Below are 13,146 nucleotides of genomic sequence, written 5' to 3'. Positions count from 1 at the left end.
CTTTATCTCTGCAAGCTTAGCATCTGCTCGGGATTTTCAAACACCTGATGTAATCATTTCAGTCTGGACAATCTAACTTTTCCCTTTGATCCTTTGATTTATGCTTCAGGGGCTACGATGCTTTGTGCCGAGGAGTTGTTTCCCATGGGAGAGCGGGCCCTGCGGACAGCCACATACCAGCGCTGTAGCCCACACAACTGGAAAGTCTCTTGCATTCATATGTAATTGGTTTGAAAAGCAGTTCAAATCCAGGGGATTTCACCAACTCAAATGAGTTGGGTGTCAAACCCACGGTTCCCAGCCATGCAGGAAAAGGGAAGGGGAACCAGAGCTGCATCTACGGCCACCCAGGCAACTCAGTGTGCCCTGAAGTGTGATGGAAGCACAAAGATCCCATTCCCTTTAGTTACACTCTAGCGAGCACAGGACACCCCAGCAGTGAAGATGCAGCAGAATGACATGTTTGCTGGTTTCTAATCACAGCAGAGTTCCTGCTGTTGTCATTACTCTGTTCACCATACCAAACCAGCAAGACTAAAGTTAGTACAGGCTTGCCTGGCCTTGCGTCTTCAGTTTACTCTTTTTAGACACTAACTACAGAGGCAGGTTGGGGGATTAAAAGGAGGAAGCCTCAGCTGCACCTTGGCTTAGCGCAGAGTCTTTCGGCTCAGACTGGGATAAAGTCCATCCCTCCGGTAGGGTGTAATGCCATCTGCACGGCGTGTTGGTCTGTGGTTTTGGCTGACCTCTGGGTAGGGGCCATGGGATGCTGGCTTCCAGTGTAACAGGATCATCCAGCCTCATTGAACGGCAGACAATCGCACAACAAAGTGCTCCTGAAATATTAAAGGAGGTTGTTTTCCAATGTATGTAACTTAATTGTTTTGGTTTCTTCTTCCAGACATTAATACTTTATTTGGCTTCCTCAGGTTATTGCTGGGGAAAAGGACCTTGGACACCTTCTAGCTCACCTTAAAATAGCTGGGAGAAGAGACCAAAGGACTTACCAGTTTGAAACACTGAAAGGCCAGGCATTCTGCCTCAGTAGACTGGGGTACAGGCTCAATGGAGAATGTTTTCTGTCAATATGAGACAGCATGTGATATGGAAGGAACAAAGTAGGTACTTTATATTAATTCAATGAGACCTGGGCAGGCAAGCCACACACACACAAAAAAAGCAACCACCACAAGAAGAGGATGATATTTTTAAACCAGCCTTATAAGCTGCAGGGTTTTGACTGCATTGTCAATTCTGCTTGGTATAGAATGAAACCAAGAGGAGACTCTATTTATACATCCATCAAGTTTAATCTTAAAAATAGTTAGGAATAGCATTGAGCAGCCTCCTTATCCAAACTACTACCAACCAAACAAGGTGGCTGCGAATTTATGCAAAGTGTCATTTCTCTGATCACTCACAGCCGATTTCTAGTCTTTTATTCATGTCATTTAGCCATTTCTTAAAAAATAAGTTATCTTTGTAGCTCTCTTTTCTGCAATGGCATCAATGCTTTTAAATTAAGTTGTTAACTTAGGAAGTTGCCGTTAAAAGGTGGGTCTGATGTGTTATCACCCTATAATAATATTTAAAAACAATAGTGGTAGAATACTGGCTGAAAAGACCTGATAGTTTGTGTAAATGAAGGAATCTTTAGGAAACGGGCGACCCTTGTACTTAAAGAATGTAGCCTCTCTTTTTAAAGCTTTCTGTTCCTCCCACCTAATGCTGGATTCCCAGTCCAAGCTGTTTCTCCAGGGTATGGCTTAATTGTCACTGCTGGTACCGAATGTTGAGGGTGTTGTGCAACAAGGGAAAGTTTTGTCAGTAGTCATACTATTGTTTGAAGTGAATCTGTCTTGTTATTGAAGTAAATCTGTCTTGTTATTGAAGCGGTGACTAGGGTAAAACTACGCAGTAAATCAGTGTTTGAGGTAGATATTGAACCCAAGTCTCAGGCCACAAATTCTGATGTACAGTCTGCTTAGCGATCTGGAACTGAAATCTGTGAATGTTTCATCTTTCTTGTCACTTTCCCCACCCTTAAAAAGATATAAACAAACTACCTGCATCTTGCTAGGAGCGCTTTAAAAGGCAAACAAATGCAGTGTTTAGTCTGTGCGGGGAATTGCGGTTAGAGGTGCTGAGGCAGGCGGGCTTGGCTGCGGAAAGGTGGAGCGGGAATATTTGCACAGCATCTGTTTAGCCTCTGTCATCTCAGTGTAGCTCTAGGCAGACAGTAGTCTGATAACAAAGCGAACATGATCCGTACGTTCATCTTGGCCATTCTCCTCAGGCAAAACCCAATCACACCACCTGAGACTTCTGACAAATCAAAGAAATCAAAGAAACAGAGGGCTCTGGTTCTGCTTGGGGCATGCAGAGCCTTGAAGAGGCTCCAGCTGATAAGGACATAGAGTTTGTTAGAGCCGCTTCCTCAGTGACTGTGAAGAATTGGGTTTTTCAGAGAAGTTTCTGCCCCTTCCATGCACGTTACAATTTCAGAGCTTAGATTGGAGAAGGAATTAATGCTCCAGATGACATCAGTCATTCTGGGCTTTACAAAAGAGATCTCTCTTCTCTGCAGAGAGGGACAGAGAGTTATTTATAAATAACAAATAAAAGAATGTGATGAAATAGTTAATTTAACTGTTGCTCTACAGCCTCGTTCTTTTGAGCTAAGAGGATCATCCAGTGGGGTAGAGTGTTTTTCTTAAGATCTCATGCTCAATGCCCTGTTTTTATCTTTGCTTCTTAGTGGAGGAGCCCTTGAAGTACAGTGGGGAACAGCCAGGGGGTTCTTGGAAGGAGAAAGGAAAACAGACCCCACCCAAACTAATGCTGCTAAGCATCTCCATCTTAACAGCACTCATCACATTTTCAGTTCGGGTCATTTGTTCTGGTTGCTGGCCACACCTGAGTTTATCTTGTTTAATCTCCAACTCCCCTGGAAAGGCTTTTTGGGAGGAGGTAGGGAGTAAAAGGGGACTTGGCCTTAAAGAGCCCTGGTCATCATCAGAGTGAAATCCTGCGCTAACCACACTGTCCCTTGGCAGCCTGGTGAGTGCAGAGGGAGAATGCATGTGCAGATTAGACACTGAGTGTTTGTGTTTGCTCTGTTACCTGCTTAAAAAACCAAAAAAGGATGGGGAAAACCATCACTGAATTAGACGGCAGCATTGCATTGACATAATCACCTGCGGCGAGTAACCTTGACCTCTTTGCAAAAGCTTAGTTTAAAGGGGAGCGTGGCTTTACTTGGAAATTCAAGTTGAAAGGAGATTTAGTCATTCTGCTTGATTTGGACTGAGATTTAGGCTTAATGAGGACAAAAATGGTGCCAGTTTTGCTGTCTTTTCTGTGCTGAGCTGGAAACTGCTTTCCTGCTGTCAGCAGAGAGCCTGGTATTGGCAAGAAGAGGACAGGGGCTGAGCTATCCACGCTGGGTCCCTGAAATAAAACTCTGGGGATGCAAAAGAAAGAGGCCTATGATTTAAACCTAAGATCTTATTTAGATAATATTCACTGTGCCTTGTCTGTTAGCCTCTCAGTTTAAAACAAACATGTTTTGGTATTGGAATTGACCTTTACTTTTCAGACTTTCTTTGGAGACGTACCTGGTCAAACCACATCTGAGCCTGACTGTTGCCTAGGTGAAATCCCACCTCTTTTCTCTTATCCAAAACTCTGCCAACCAGCTGGTGATATTGCTGGTTGAAAAGTTCAAAGGTGCCATGAGAAAGCTTGAATTATTGATGCCACTTTCTTTCTATATGCCTGTAATCATCTACTGTTTGGGCACAGCCCAGCCAGAACTGATGTTAGACTCCACAGCTGGGCAGGCTTGTCGGGACGCTGCAACAGACTCCAGGCTGCATGGAAACAAGGCACAGGAGCGGGAATACGTTCCCATATACATTAATACGACCTACGATACTCGGCACTGAGAAGCTCACTGGAATCAGGACGGATGGCATAGGTACGTTGAAGAAGTTACTGTGCAGAGTGATAAAGAAGGAGCTCGAGCAATTTGTACAGGTGAATGAAAAACAGATAACCATTAAGAATTAAATTCCAAGTATTTCCAATTAAGATTAATTATTGTGCTTTTTAATCTGTAGAAGTTGGGAGAAACCACTGTGTTTAGGGAAGATGACACTCACTTCTCTGGTGATCTTAAAATAACGGTATGAGCTATCCACTCTTCTTTCTGTCTGTAGTTTCATGCTGTGTTTTTAATAGTACTGAGGTTCTCCTTTCTCTGATGTAAAGTAGTATTATTTCTTCTAAAAAAGAAGAAGAAAATGGGTTTTTTCTTTTTCCTGTAGTGATATAGATGAGGTTGGCATAGTGAGGGGAGCTGAAATACCAATGAGGAGGACCTTTCAGCTGCTCCAGTGTGTCCAGGAGGCAGATGGTCCAGGGCAGTTAGTCAAACCAGGTCTGATATCAAAGGAATTGTTTATATAAGCCGTGATTCATCTTACCATTCCACGTTACAAAACAATCTGTTCCAAAACCCTGTCTCAGAAGAACTGTGAGCTCTAAATGTTCACATTCCAACCCAGATTTGGAGTCTAGGGTCCTGTCTTTACAGTGAATCAAACCAAAGTCCCATGTCTAAGCTTCCTACAAATCTGAGCAGCACTCATGAACTTTCTTGTCATCCAGATATTGAAGAATTGTTATTTTGCAGAAGTCCTTATCTTTCCAGACACGACTATCTAACAGCAGCGCATAAAAGCAGACTTTTATATTCCTTCCTTTTTTTTTCACTGCATTTGGAACTGTAGAGAAGCCGTATCAACTTTAAGCCCTCTGGAGGACAGAATATTAACAACTATTCTGTACTGAGGATTTAGGGTCTAATTCAGCTACCATTAATCTCAGTACCAAAAGTCTTGTTGCAGGATTTAGAGATCTAGGCCACTAGAACTGTGTATTAAGCAGTGAGGGGGGGCTGAAATAATGTGGGCGCACACCTACATAATATAGAGAGCACTGTTTAAAGAGAGGCGTAGAAGAAGATAATTTGATGTTGAGGTGAACTCTGTACTATGCAACATACGTGTCTAAGATGTTTTGAATAGTGTCAACTCTAGACCGGAGCCAAAAAGCAAGTTTGGAGGGAACACCAAGGACGTTGGTTGTTGAGGAACCCTCCATGGACATAGCAGGGCTTGCAGGGCAGCAGCTCCTTGCTCAGAGTTGCAACTGGGGAAAAGGGAGATACTCTTATTTTCTAGTTGCAGAAGATTGTTCTGTCATGCAGAACAAAACAAGTAGTACGCAAAAAACCATTTGCAACAAACCCATGTACTTTACATATACCTAGTGTGTTTTTTTTAGAGCATTGATTCTCCTGGGCTGTGTAAATCTCAAATGTGGTTTTGCTGCCCTCCTTGGGGTGATTGAGGTGAGACAAACTTTGATTCGCTGAGTTGTTCTGTATCAGTTTGTTCCCAGACCACTGGAGTTTCTTTCTTTCTAATAACTTTGAAGGATGCTTGGACAAGTTTTAGTCTGCAAGCAAGTCAGAAGGAAAAAGAAAGAAAAATAAGGGTGATTCGCGGCAAAATAAAACAGAGGTTAACCTGGAACAGGACAGTCAGTTTGGCACTTCTCAGCTGCACAGGTGTGATTCTGCAAATGTTTATATGCTTCTATAGAAACAAGGTAAATTATTGTGTAGGATGATCAGGCTTCACATTGTAGCTTATTTCACAGCAAAATGCGCAATGTTTCCTTTCGTAGATGAATGGACATAAGCCCTCACTTTACTGCTGAACACCGGAGAAATGCCTCCTTCCCGATCCAAGAACCGACACAAAAAGGATGGAGAAGAGAAAGTGTTGAATTGTGAGGAAGAGACAAGCTGCCCAGGAGATTCAAACGTCCACTGTGGGCAATGGTTGGGAGATAAGAGCAAAGGCCAGTGGAAGGACAAAGAGCCATTACCTGAACAAGATGACACCCTTCAAGAGGACCCCTTAAAAAGCCAGAGGCTGGTGAAGCTTCATGGAAGCAAAGAAAACGGCCACAAAAAGTTATTCCGGGGGAAAAGAGCTTACAAGAGAAATAATAAAAGAAAATCTGATTTGGGGAGAAGACGGGTAGAACAATCAGTGTCCAACTTGGAGGGGAAAAAAGGAAAGGCCTGCAAGCAACAGGAAAAGACGTCAGGACGCGACAGTGAGGACAGTAGTGATAAGGAGGAAAAGGCCACCACAAACAGCAAGAAACACAGTTTTAAAAAGAAGCGTGGCGGGCGTCCTGCTGTTAGTGAGAAAGTCACTGAGGCAGGGTCTGCAACGTCAATTGTGGTGCAAAGTGCTGAAGGATCTTTTTGGAAACCCGACTTGCCGCAGAAGGCGCACAAAGCCGGGCCCAGGGAAGGACACAGTGGGGATCGCGGCTGGAAGGAAACTTGTGAGCAGAAGTCAGGTTCTCAACCCCACGGCTGCATGGCGCAGGGGGAAGGTGAAGGAACTGGGACAAAGCAAGTTGGAAAACATAGCAGGATTATTGTCACCGAAAGCGCAGCAGAAAATGTCCTGGAAACTTCAGGTAATTCCTGTTCTGACTCCAGCAGCCAAGGCCATTGGACCCATAAAAAAGGTACAAAGGAGACTGGAGTGGACAGCACTGCAAGCAGTGCAGAGAGGAGCAGTTCTTCAGAGGAAAATGGCCTCAGTGAGAATGAAGCCACACTCAAAGATCCTCCTGTGAGTGAGGGAAAAGGGCACAAGGAACTGCTTGATGAAAGCAATGAAGCATCTAATGAAGCTGATAGGGAGCAGGTGGCCACAGATGGAAAGAAGGAATCTGAGGGTGAAGGCACTGACTTCGCAGGATTGGAGGCAGAGGAGGAAATGAAGAAACAAGATGACAGGCCAAGAAAACCAAATTCTCTTCTAGCTGAGAGCAAGGAGGAAGAAGATAACGTAAGCATTTCAGGATTGCAACTTAAAAGTCTTAAGAACAGAGAAAATGGTGATGATGAAGTAGGCAAGGAAAATAAATTAGAAAATGGCAAAATTCAAGATATGTCAGAAGATGCATATGGCAATTCTGGCAGCAATGGGGAGAAGAGCACTGAAGAGAGCATTGACAAAGAAAATGCAACAAAACGACTGCTGCCTGGTGCTGGGAAAGCAAAACTCCACGTTTGCCTTAGCAAAGCACTTCAAGGAACTGAGCAGGGAGAGAAGGGGAATGACGAAGGTGGCAGCACGCAGGAGGACAGTCCTCTGCTCTCTGAGCAGCAGATGACACTGGAAGAGAAACCTGGGAGGACTGAGGTTGCAGAACAAGGTGAAGTGGTGGGACACACACCGAGGGACAGTTCATCAGGCTGCAGCCACCAGGAGTTGGCAGCGATGATGCTTACAAAGAAATGCTCTTCTCAATCCCAAATGCTTCTCAATCTGAAAAACAAACATAAAAATGCTGAGACCAAACTATTAACAAGCTGTAAAACAAGCCTTGTCCAGATGGCTTTGGAAACCAACTCTGACCTGAAAAATGTTGAAAGCATCTGTTCAAAAGCCACGACTCTAGAAACCCTTAGTAAGCAGAAACAGCTCAACATAGCTCAAAGTTTTGGAGAGAAAAGATTAAATCTTTCAAATATTTCAAGCTGCTCCACTATTACAAAAAAATCATCTGATAAGCAGCTCCTTGGCAAGAAGAATGTTGGAAAAGTTATTGGAACAATTAAACGGAGTTCAGGCCAGACTTTAGAGGCAAAAAAGGAGAAAGCAGAAGAAGCAGTTGTAGAGGCACCTTCTGAAAAAGAAAATGTGCATGATGGGAAAGGATCCAAGTACTCGCACACGCATTCTGCTTTTAGAAAAGTCACCAGCTGGCTTGGTCAAAAACCTGCCAAGAAAGCAAGTCTGAAAGCTCGTCTTCTGAGAGTGGCACGTGCAATTGGTATCTCAAGATGGCTCTTGAAAAAATTTGGGAAGAGGAAGAAGAGCAGCAAACCTTTTGGATTCAGAAGTAGAGTGGCAATCCGGATTGTAAGCACTGCTGGCTGGGTTGGTCGGGCTGGCAAAGCCTTCCCTGGTGCAGCCGGACAGCTGGGGAGGGTGCAGTTGAGTGACAAAGAATCTTCTCCTCCACTAAGGGAGGGGAAAGGTGGTCCTAGAATGGCAGAGGAAGTGGGACATGTTGATTTGCCTGCTGGTGATTCCCGTCTTCATGGAACTAGTTCCTTTCCATGCTTCCTTAGCTTGGATGAGGAGAACACTGCTACTGATGCCAAGTTTGCTATAGTATTCCCCAGAGTCCACAGCATGGTTAAGACAAAGAGTTCCTTATCGAAGGGCTCTGGAAATGGTTATTCCCTAGAAAAACTGACATCTCTATCAGACAGAAAATCTGTGATGCCTGTGCAACAGGGCTGCAGATTGAAATGTGACCTTCCCAGACCTTTGGTGGATCAAAGCCCTCAGAGAAACAGTGAACAGGGCTTCCTTCCACATCGAGAAGAGGATCCAAAATGTACAGCAGATTATTCCAGTGAGGTCGATGTCAGAGGGAGTTCAGGTGTGCTCCAGACTGCAGGGTCCAAAGTCACACCTTGTGCTCACTGGTCTCGGCAGCAGGCTCGGGGATGTGACCCTGCGGCATGGCTCAACTCTGAACTGCTGCTGCCGCGACTAACCGTGGAGAACCTAAGCAAATGGGCCATCTACAAGGACCCACACCTGACCAACAGTCCTGTGATGAAGGTCTGTAAGGATCCATGGGAGGGAGAAGACACCACTGACAACATGCCAGAGATGGAATTCAGGCAGAAACAGGTACAGGCGTTATTTCTAGTATTGCAATGAAGCTGAACTTCTCCTGCTTTTTCAGTAATGTAGCTATGCATTTCAGGTGTACATGTGTGAAGACCACCGTGTAGAAGCTGAGGAGATTGAAGACCTAACCAAACTGGAGTATGTGTTGTCAATGGCATTATGCAGCTAATTCAGGATCAAAGGGGCTTGCTTGTTAGCCTTCAAACCTGTGATTGGCTCAACAACAGAAACCATATTATAGATCCTTGGCTACCACATGAGAAAATAGAACTGATTTGATGCATGTCGTAGCAGAGATAAGTGACGCTCTGCAGTAAAGCTAAGTAGGATGGAGAATTGCACTATTTAAGTCATGGACCTACCCTGAATCCCATGAGGAGGAGTACAGCGGCAGAGGGAACTCCTGACTGTTGTGTGTAGGGTGTCCCCAAGCTCTGCTGCACAGAGTGCACATTGAATCTCTGCAATCACGCACCAGAGAGCAGCTCATCCTACTTAGCAGGCTTCCTTACAGAGGCACCCAGGGGACTATAAGTCTCCTGTTAAATGGTTCCCAGTCCCAAAATGGGTTCTAGAACAACAAAATATGGCTAGGGGGAACAATGTTTAGAGGCTGATGTGACTTTTGTGGTGTTGCAGAGGGACGGAACCGGGAATTTGACGTGCCATTCTTGTTGCATAAAGTATGTGCTAAGTCAGGAAGGCTTGTAGGATGAGAGGCACATTTCTATGTTTGCTTGCCTACTGACACTGGCATCTGTGGTTTTGATGACTCCCCTTGCCTTCAGCTTTGGCAAACTCAGGCCCTACATCTTTAAATCATGTTTCACTGGTGTTACTGAAAGAGGAGCACCTAATGGTGCTTTTCACATGTGTCTTGCACCCTCCACCCTTGCCATCCTGCTGAGAGAAGCAGCTGTAAAGGCTGCGTGCAAAGAGGTGTGATTACATAGAGACGGACAGGCTGGATACTCTGAGATTTGCCAGTTCTCCCCTGTCTTATATGTTTAATCCTGGACATGTTGGAACCATGTGAAGGCAGCGAATAGTTTCAGATGAGTCCCCTACAAAATCCCTGGGAGGGCAGAAAGGTCACTATCAACATATGCAAGTGAAGCTTATGGCTGATGAGTCCTTTCCTCTGTTTGCAGGGAGGTCTGTGAGAGCTCAGTTCTGCTGTGTCTGAAGAAGAGGTTCCATCGCAATCTTATTTATGTATGGGTAGTGGGTTTTGTTGTTGGTTTGTTTGTGTTTGTATTTTGTTTTCTTCAGTGCTTATTCATTCTGAACAATGAGCTTTAAAAGTAAATAATTTCTGTAATTCCATTAAGCTTTAATAATGTACCAAGTAGCTCAGGAACTCACTCATTGGTGGAACAGTGATAAGAAGAATACTCACACTGCTTTTGCTCAGAAAATGGGTAGCATGAAATATTTGTAGCAAAATCTAAAGTCCCAGGGTTGCTCTTTAATTTTGGTATTTGTTTTCAACCCATGAGTAGATTTGGGTTCGGTTTTAGCCTCAGATGCTCCTAGAGAAACAACCCTGTCTTAGCAAAGCAGTTCTGAGTAAAAATTGTGGGTCTCAAGAAGAAACTTCAGAGTTCCTGCAAACATTTCACAGCGTTGCAGTCGAGAGCTAGTTCTGGGTGGCTAATTCTTCTTTTTCATTTACTGGCTTGGCTGTTCAAATTGGTGCCTGTAATTTCGTATGAAGCTCGAAGAATAGACAGTGACTAGTGAAGATGACCACAGACCAGTGAGTGCCCACTTATCCCAAAATATTAATGACAGAGCTTTGACAGTGAAAAATTGTGCTATGCCTTCAATAAGCTGGCAGTGTAGTCAGAATAAAAAGTATTCCTTTAAAGGTATTTTTAATCTTTGTATTAATGTATGTATTCACAGAATCAGTCTCATTCCTCATCCAGAAAATTCTAAGAAGCCACCAGAATTTTTTCCCTTTTCTTACTTTTGTCCTAGACTTACATTGGGCAAATTTTGCTTTCTGTGAATCCTTTCAAAGACCTCAGTATCTACTCTGAAGATGTGGCTACCCAGTACCACCAAGGGACTCTCTCAAAAAATGCCCCGTATGTTTCTCTTTCTCAAATAACCCCCCAAACGTTGTTCTGTTTGTGCTCCAGAAAGTATTTTGTTTTCCTCCAGTTGTCTGACAGAGCAGGATGAATGCCATAGGAAGTGAACAACTTACCTGTAGTGCTACAGAGCTAAACTCTTTAGGTCAAGTTTCTTTGAGTATTACTTGAAGGTCCTGAGTTCAATGCCTGCTGGGACTGTTCTGGCACTATGTGCTTCCCCATGATAAGCTGGTGTCCCTTACATTAAACCCCACGGCACAGAGCATTTCTCAGGTTAGGGTGAAGAGGTCCTGGAGGAACCTGAACTTTGCAATAGCTTGTAACACTGGTGTTAACCTGATGTCAGCAAAGAACAAAGCTCTGATTTCCCTGGTTCCTCATGTTTCTCAGATCAAGATAGTGGCCCATCTCTTATGGAGATCACTGATGAGTAAACTTTTGGTGCTTTATTTGTGAGGTAGAAATGTGAGGTCAGTTAACTGGGATTTTCTTTCTGTACATCTAGACACATCTTTGCCATCGCAGAAATGGCCTACACGCTATCCCAGTCATCAGAGCAAGAGCAGTGTGTTGTCATCAGGTAGGAAATCAGGGCATTTTTTTGAAGGCGTGTTAATTTCTTTATGTATGACTTTTATCTTTGCATTTCGCTGTCCACAGGTTTATCATTCTGGCTATGATGTGAAGATGGATTTTTATTTCACTCTGTGCAAATACAGTTTGAATATAGCTTCACATCATTTGGGAGGAGTGGAAGAGAAGGCGTTTGGCATTCCACAGTGGAATCTTATTTGGGCCTGTTTTGTCAAGTTGTCTCAGTGTTTCAAACAACGTGATAGATCTTCATTTGTAAATCAGCACAACTCCACTGATTTACTGTAACAGGCCCTCTGATATGTCTAAGTTAGGTAATTCTGTTTTGATGCCAGCTTCCTTACCTCTTGTTCCTCCAGTGGGCACAGTGGATCAGGTAAAACAGAAGCTGCCAAAGCAATTGTGCAATACCTGACCATGCTGTACCAGAGATCAGACACCCACAGGATCAGACAGGTAAGAGGCAACTGGGATTGACGTTGTTCTGTGGTGGTTAGGCAAGGAGAAGAAGCCAAAAACAGTACAAAGAGGCCATACTATTTATGTTATTTATTTTTTCCTGGTTCGCCAAGTTGGACTTTGGATGGTTTGTGGTTTAAGGTGAAGCTCCTGTAAAGACACCAGGACAGCTGCTGTATTTTGTTCTGCATTTTAGTATCTGGGAGCCCTCATGCTGTGTAGAGTGCTCTATGTGTTTGAACAGAGACATGATACCTGCCTTAGAGAGCTTATAGCTGTGTCTGGGAGGTAAATCTTAACAAACATAGAGCAGAAGTGAAAGATCATAGCAGTGAAGGTAAAGAGCTCACAGAGCAACTTGCCAATGGCTAGAGGTGATGATACCAAGAAAAATTTGAAAAGGAACTCTTTAGCCAAGCAAGAGTGAAAATCCCATTTTTCTTGGATTTTCAAACTAACAGTTACTTCAGTTCCTTTTGGTTTTAAAAACCTGTAATTGCTACTGAAGTGTTCTCTCCATCTTCAAGCCCTGCACTGTCCTACCCATACTGGAGAGCTTTGGGAATGCCAGAACCATTCTCAATGACAACTCAAGCCGTTTTGGAAAGCTGCTCAATGTCCACCTGCAAAAGTGAGTTAAAGGAACATCTTGGGATGTTGTCCTTCCGAGCTATCACAGGGTGCATCTGCCTAATCTGCATGGGACACATGACAGGCTTAAAGGCCTATAGATCCTTGTGTGCAGCTTAACTCCAGGCTGCTGGCTGTGTGGCCCACTATTCCTGTAGTGCTTGGACATCCTGGTTTTGGTCCTGAATAACTTTGCACAAGCTGCAATTAAATTACAAAGCAAAAATGTGGCCCCTGTCCCCACAGGCTATCAGCATGACATATGAAATGGGTGGGTAAGGTCAGATAGGTGAGTGGTAAAGCAACAGCAATCGGATGTGGTTGAAGGGAAGGGATGTGGCGTGTTCCCTAGATTATTTTCAGGATGTATCCTGTGAGAATCATTCAATTCCAAGCATCCTTGTACTCTGGAGGCTGTTCAGAAGCCAAACTTGAATCTGTATGTTTCATAGCTGCTTCCTCTGTAACAGTCTGATACAAAACACCAGTGCTGGAAGGCTTCAAAGTTCAGACCAAGTTGGTCAGGTCATACACACGTTTCTCAGCAACAT

General features: G+C 43.9%; 1 protein-coding gene across 1 annotated transcript in view; it reads left to right on the top strand.

Annotated features, from left to right (window-relative positions):
* Window positions 1-5,798: 5,798 nt before the first annotated feature.
* Window positions 5,799-13,146, top strand: part of MYO15B (myosin XVB) — a gene marked incomplete at both ends in the record, with an annotated part of 41,186 nt that continues 33,838 nt past the window's right edge. Inside the window, 7 exons of the mRNA XM_080356737.1 lie at window positions 5,799-8,810; window positions 8,887-8,948; window positions 9,962-10,025; window positions 10,794-10,903; window positions 11,418-11,492; window positions 11,866-11,962; window positions 12,493-12,596. Coding sequence (XP_080212863.1) covers window positions 5,799-8,810; window positions 8,887-8,948; window positions 9,962-10,025; window positions 10,794-10,903; window positions 11,418-11,492; window positions 11,866-11,962; window positions 12,493-12,596 — 3,524 coding nt within the window. The remainder of the gene's footprint in view (window positions 8,811-8,886; window positions 8,949-9,961; window positions 10,026-10,793; window positions 10,904-11,417; window positions 11,493-11,865; window positions 11,963-12,492; window positions 12,597-13,146) is intronic.

Source organism: Nesoenas mayeri, assembly GCF_963082525.1.
Source record: "Nesoenas mayeri genome assembly, chromosome: 19".
Classification (NCBI taxonomy): Eukaryota; Metazoa; Chordata; class Aves; order Columbiformes; family Columbidae; genus Nesoenas; species Nesoenas mayeri.
The sequence above is the reverse complement of the archived record's forward strand: the minus strand, read 5'-3'. Positions and strand labels throughout refer to the sequence as shown.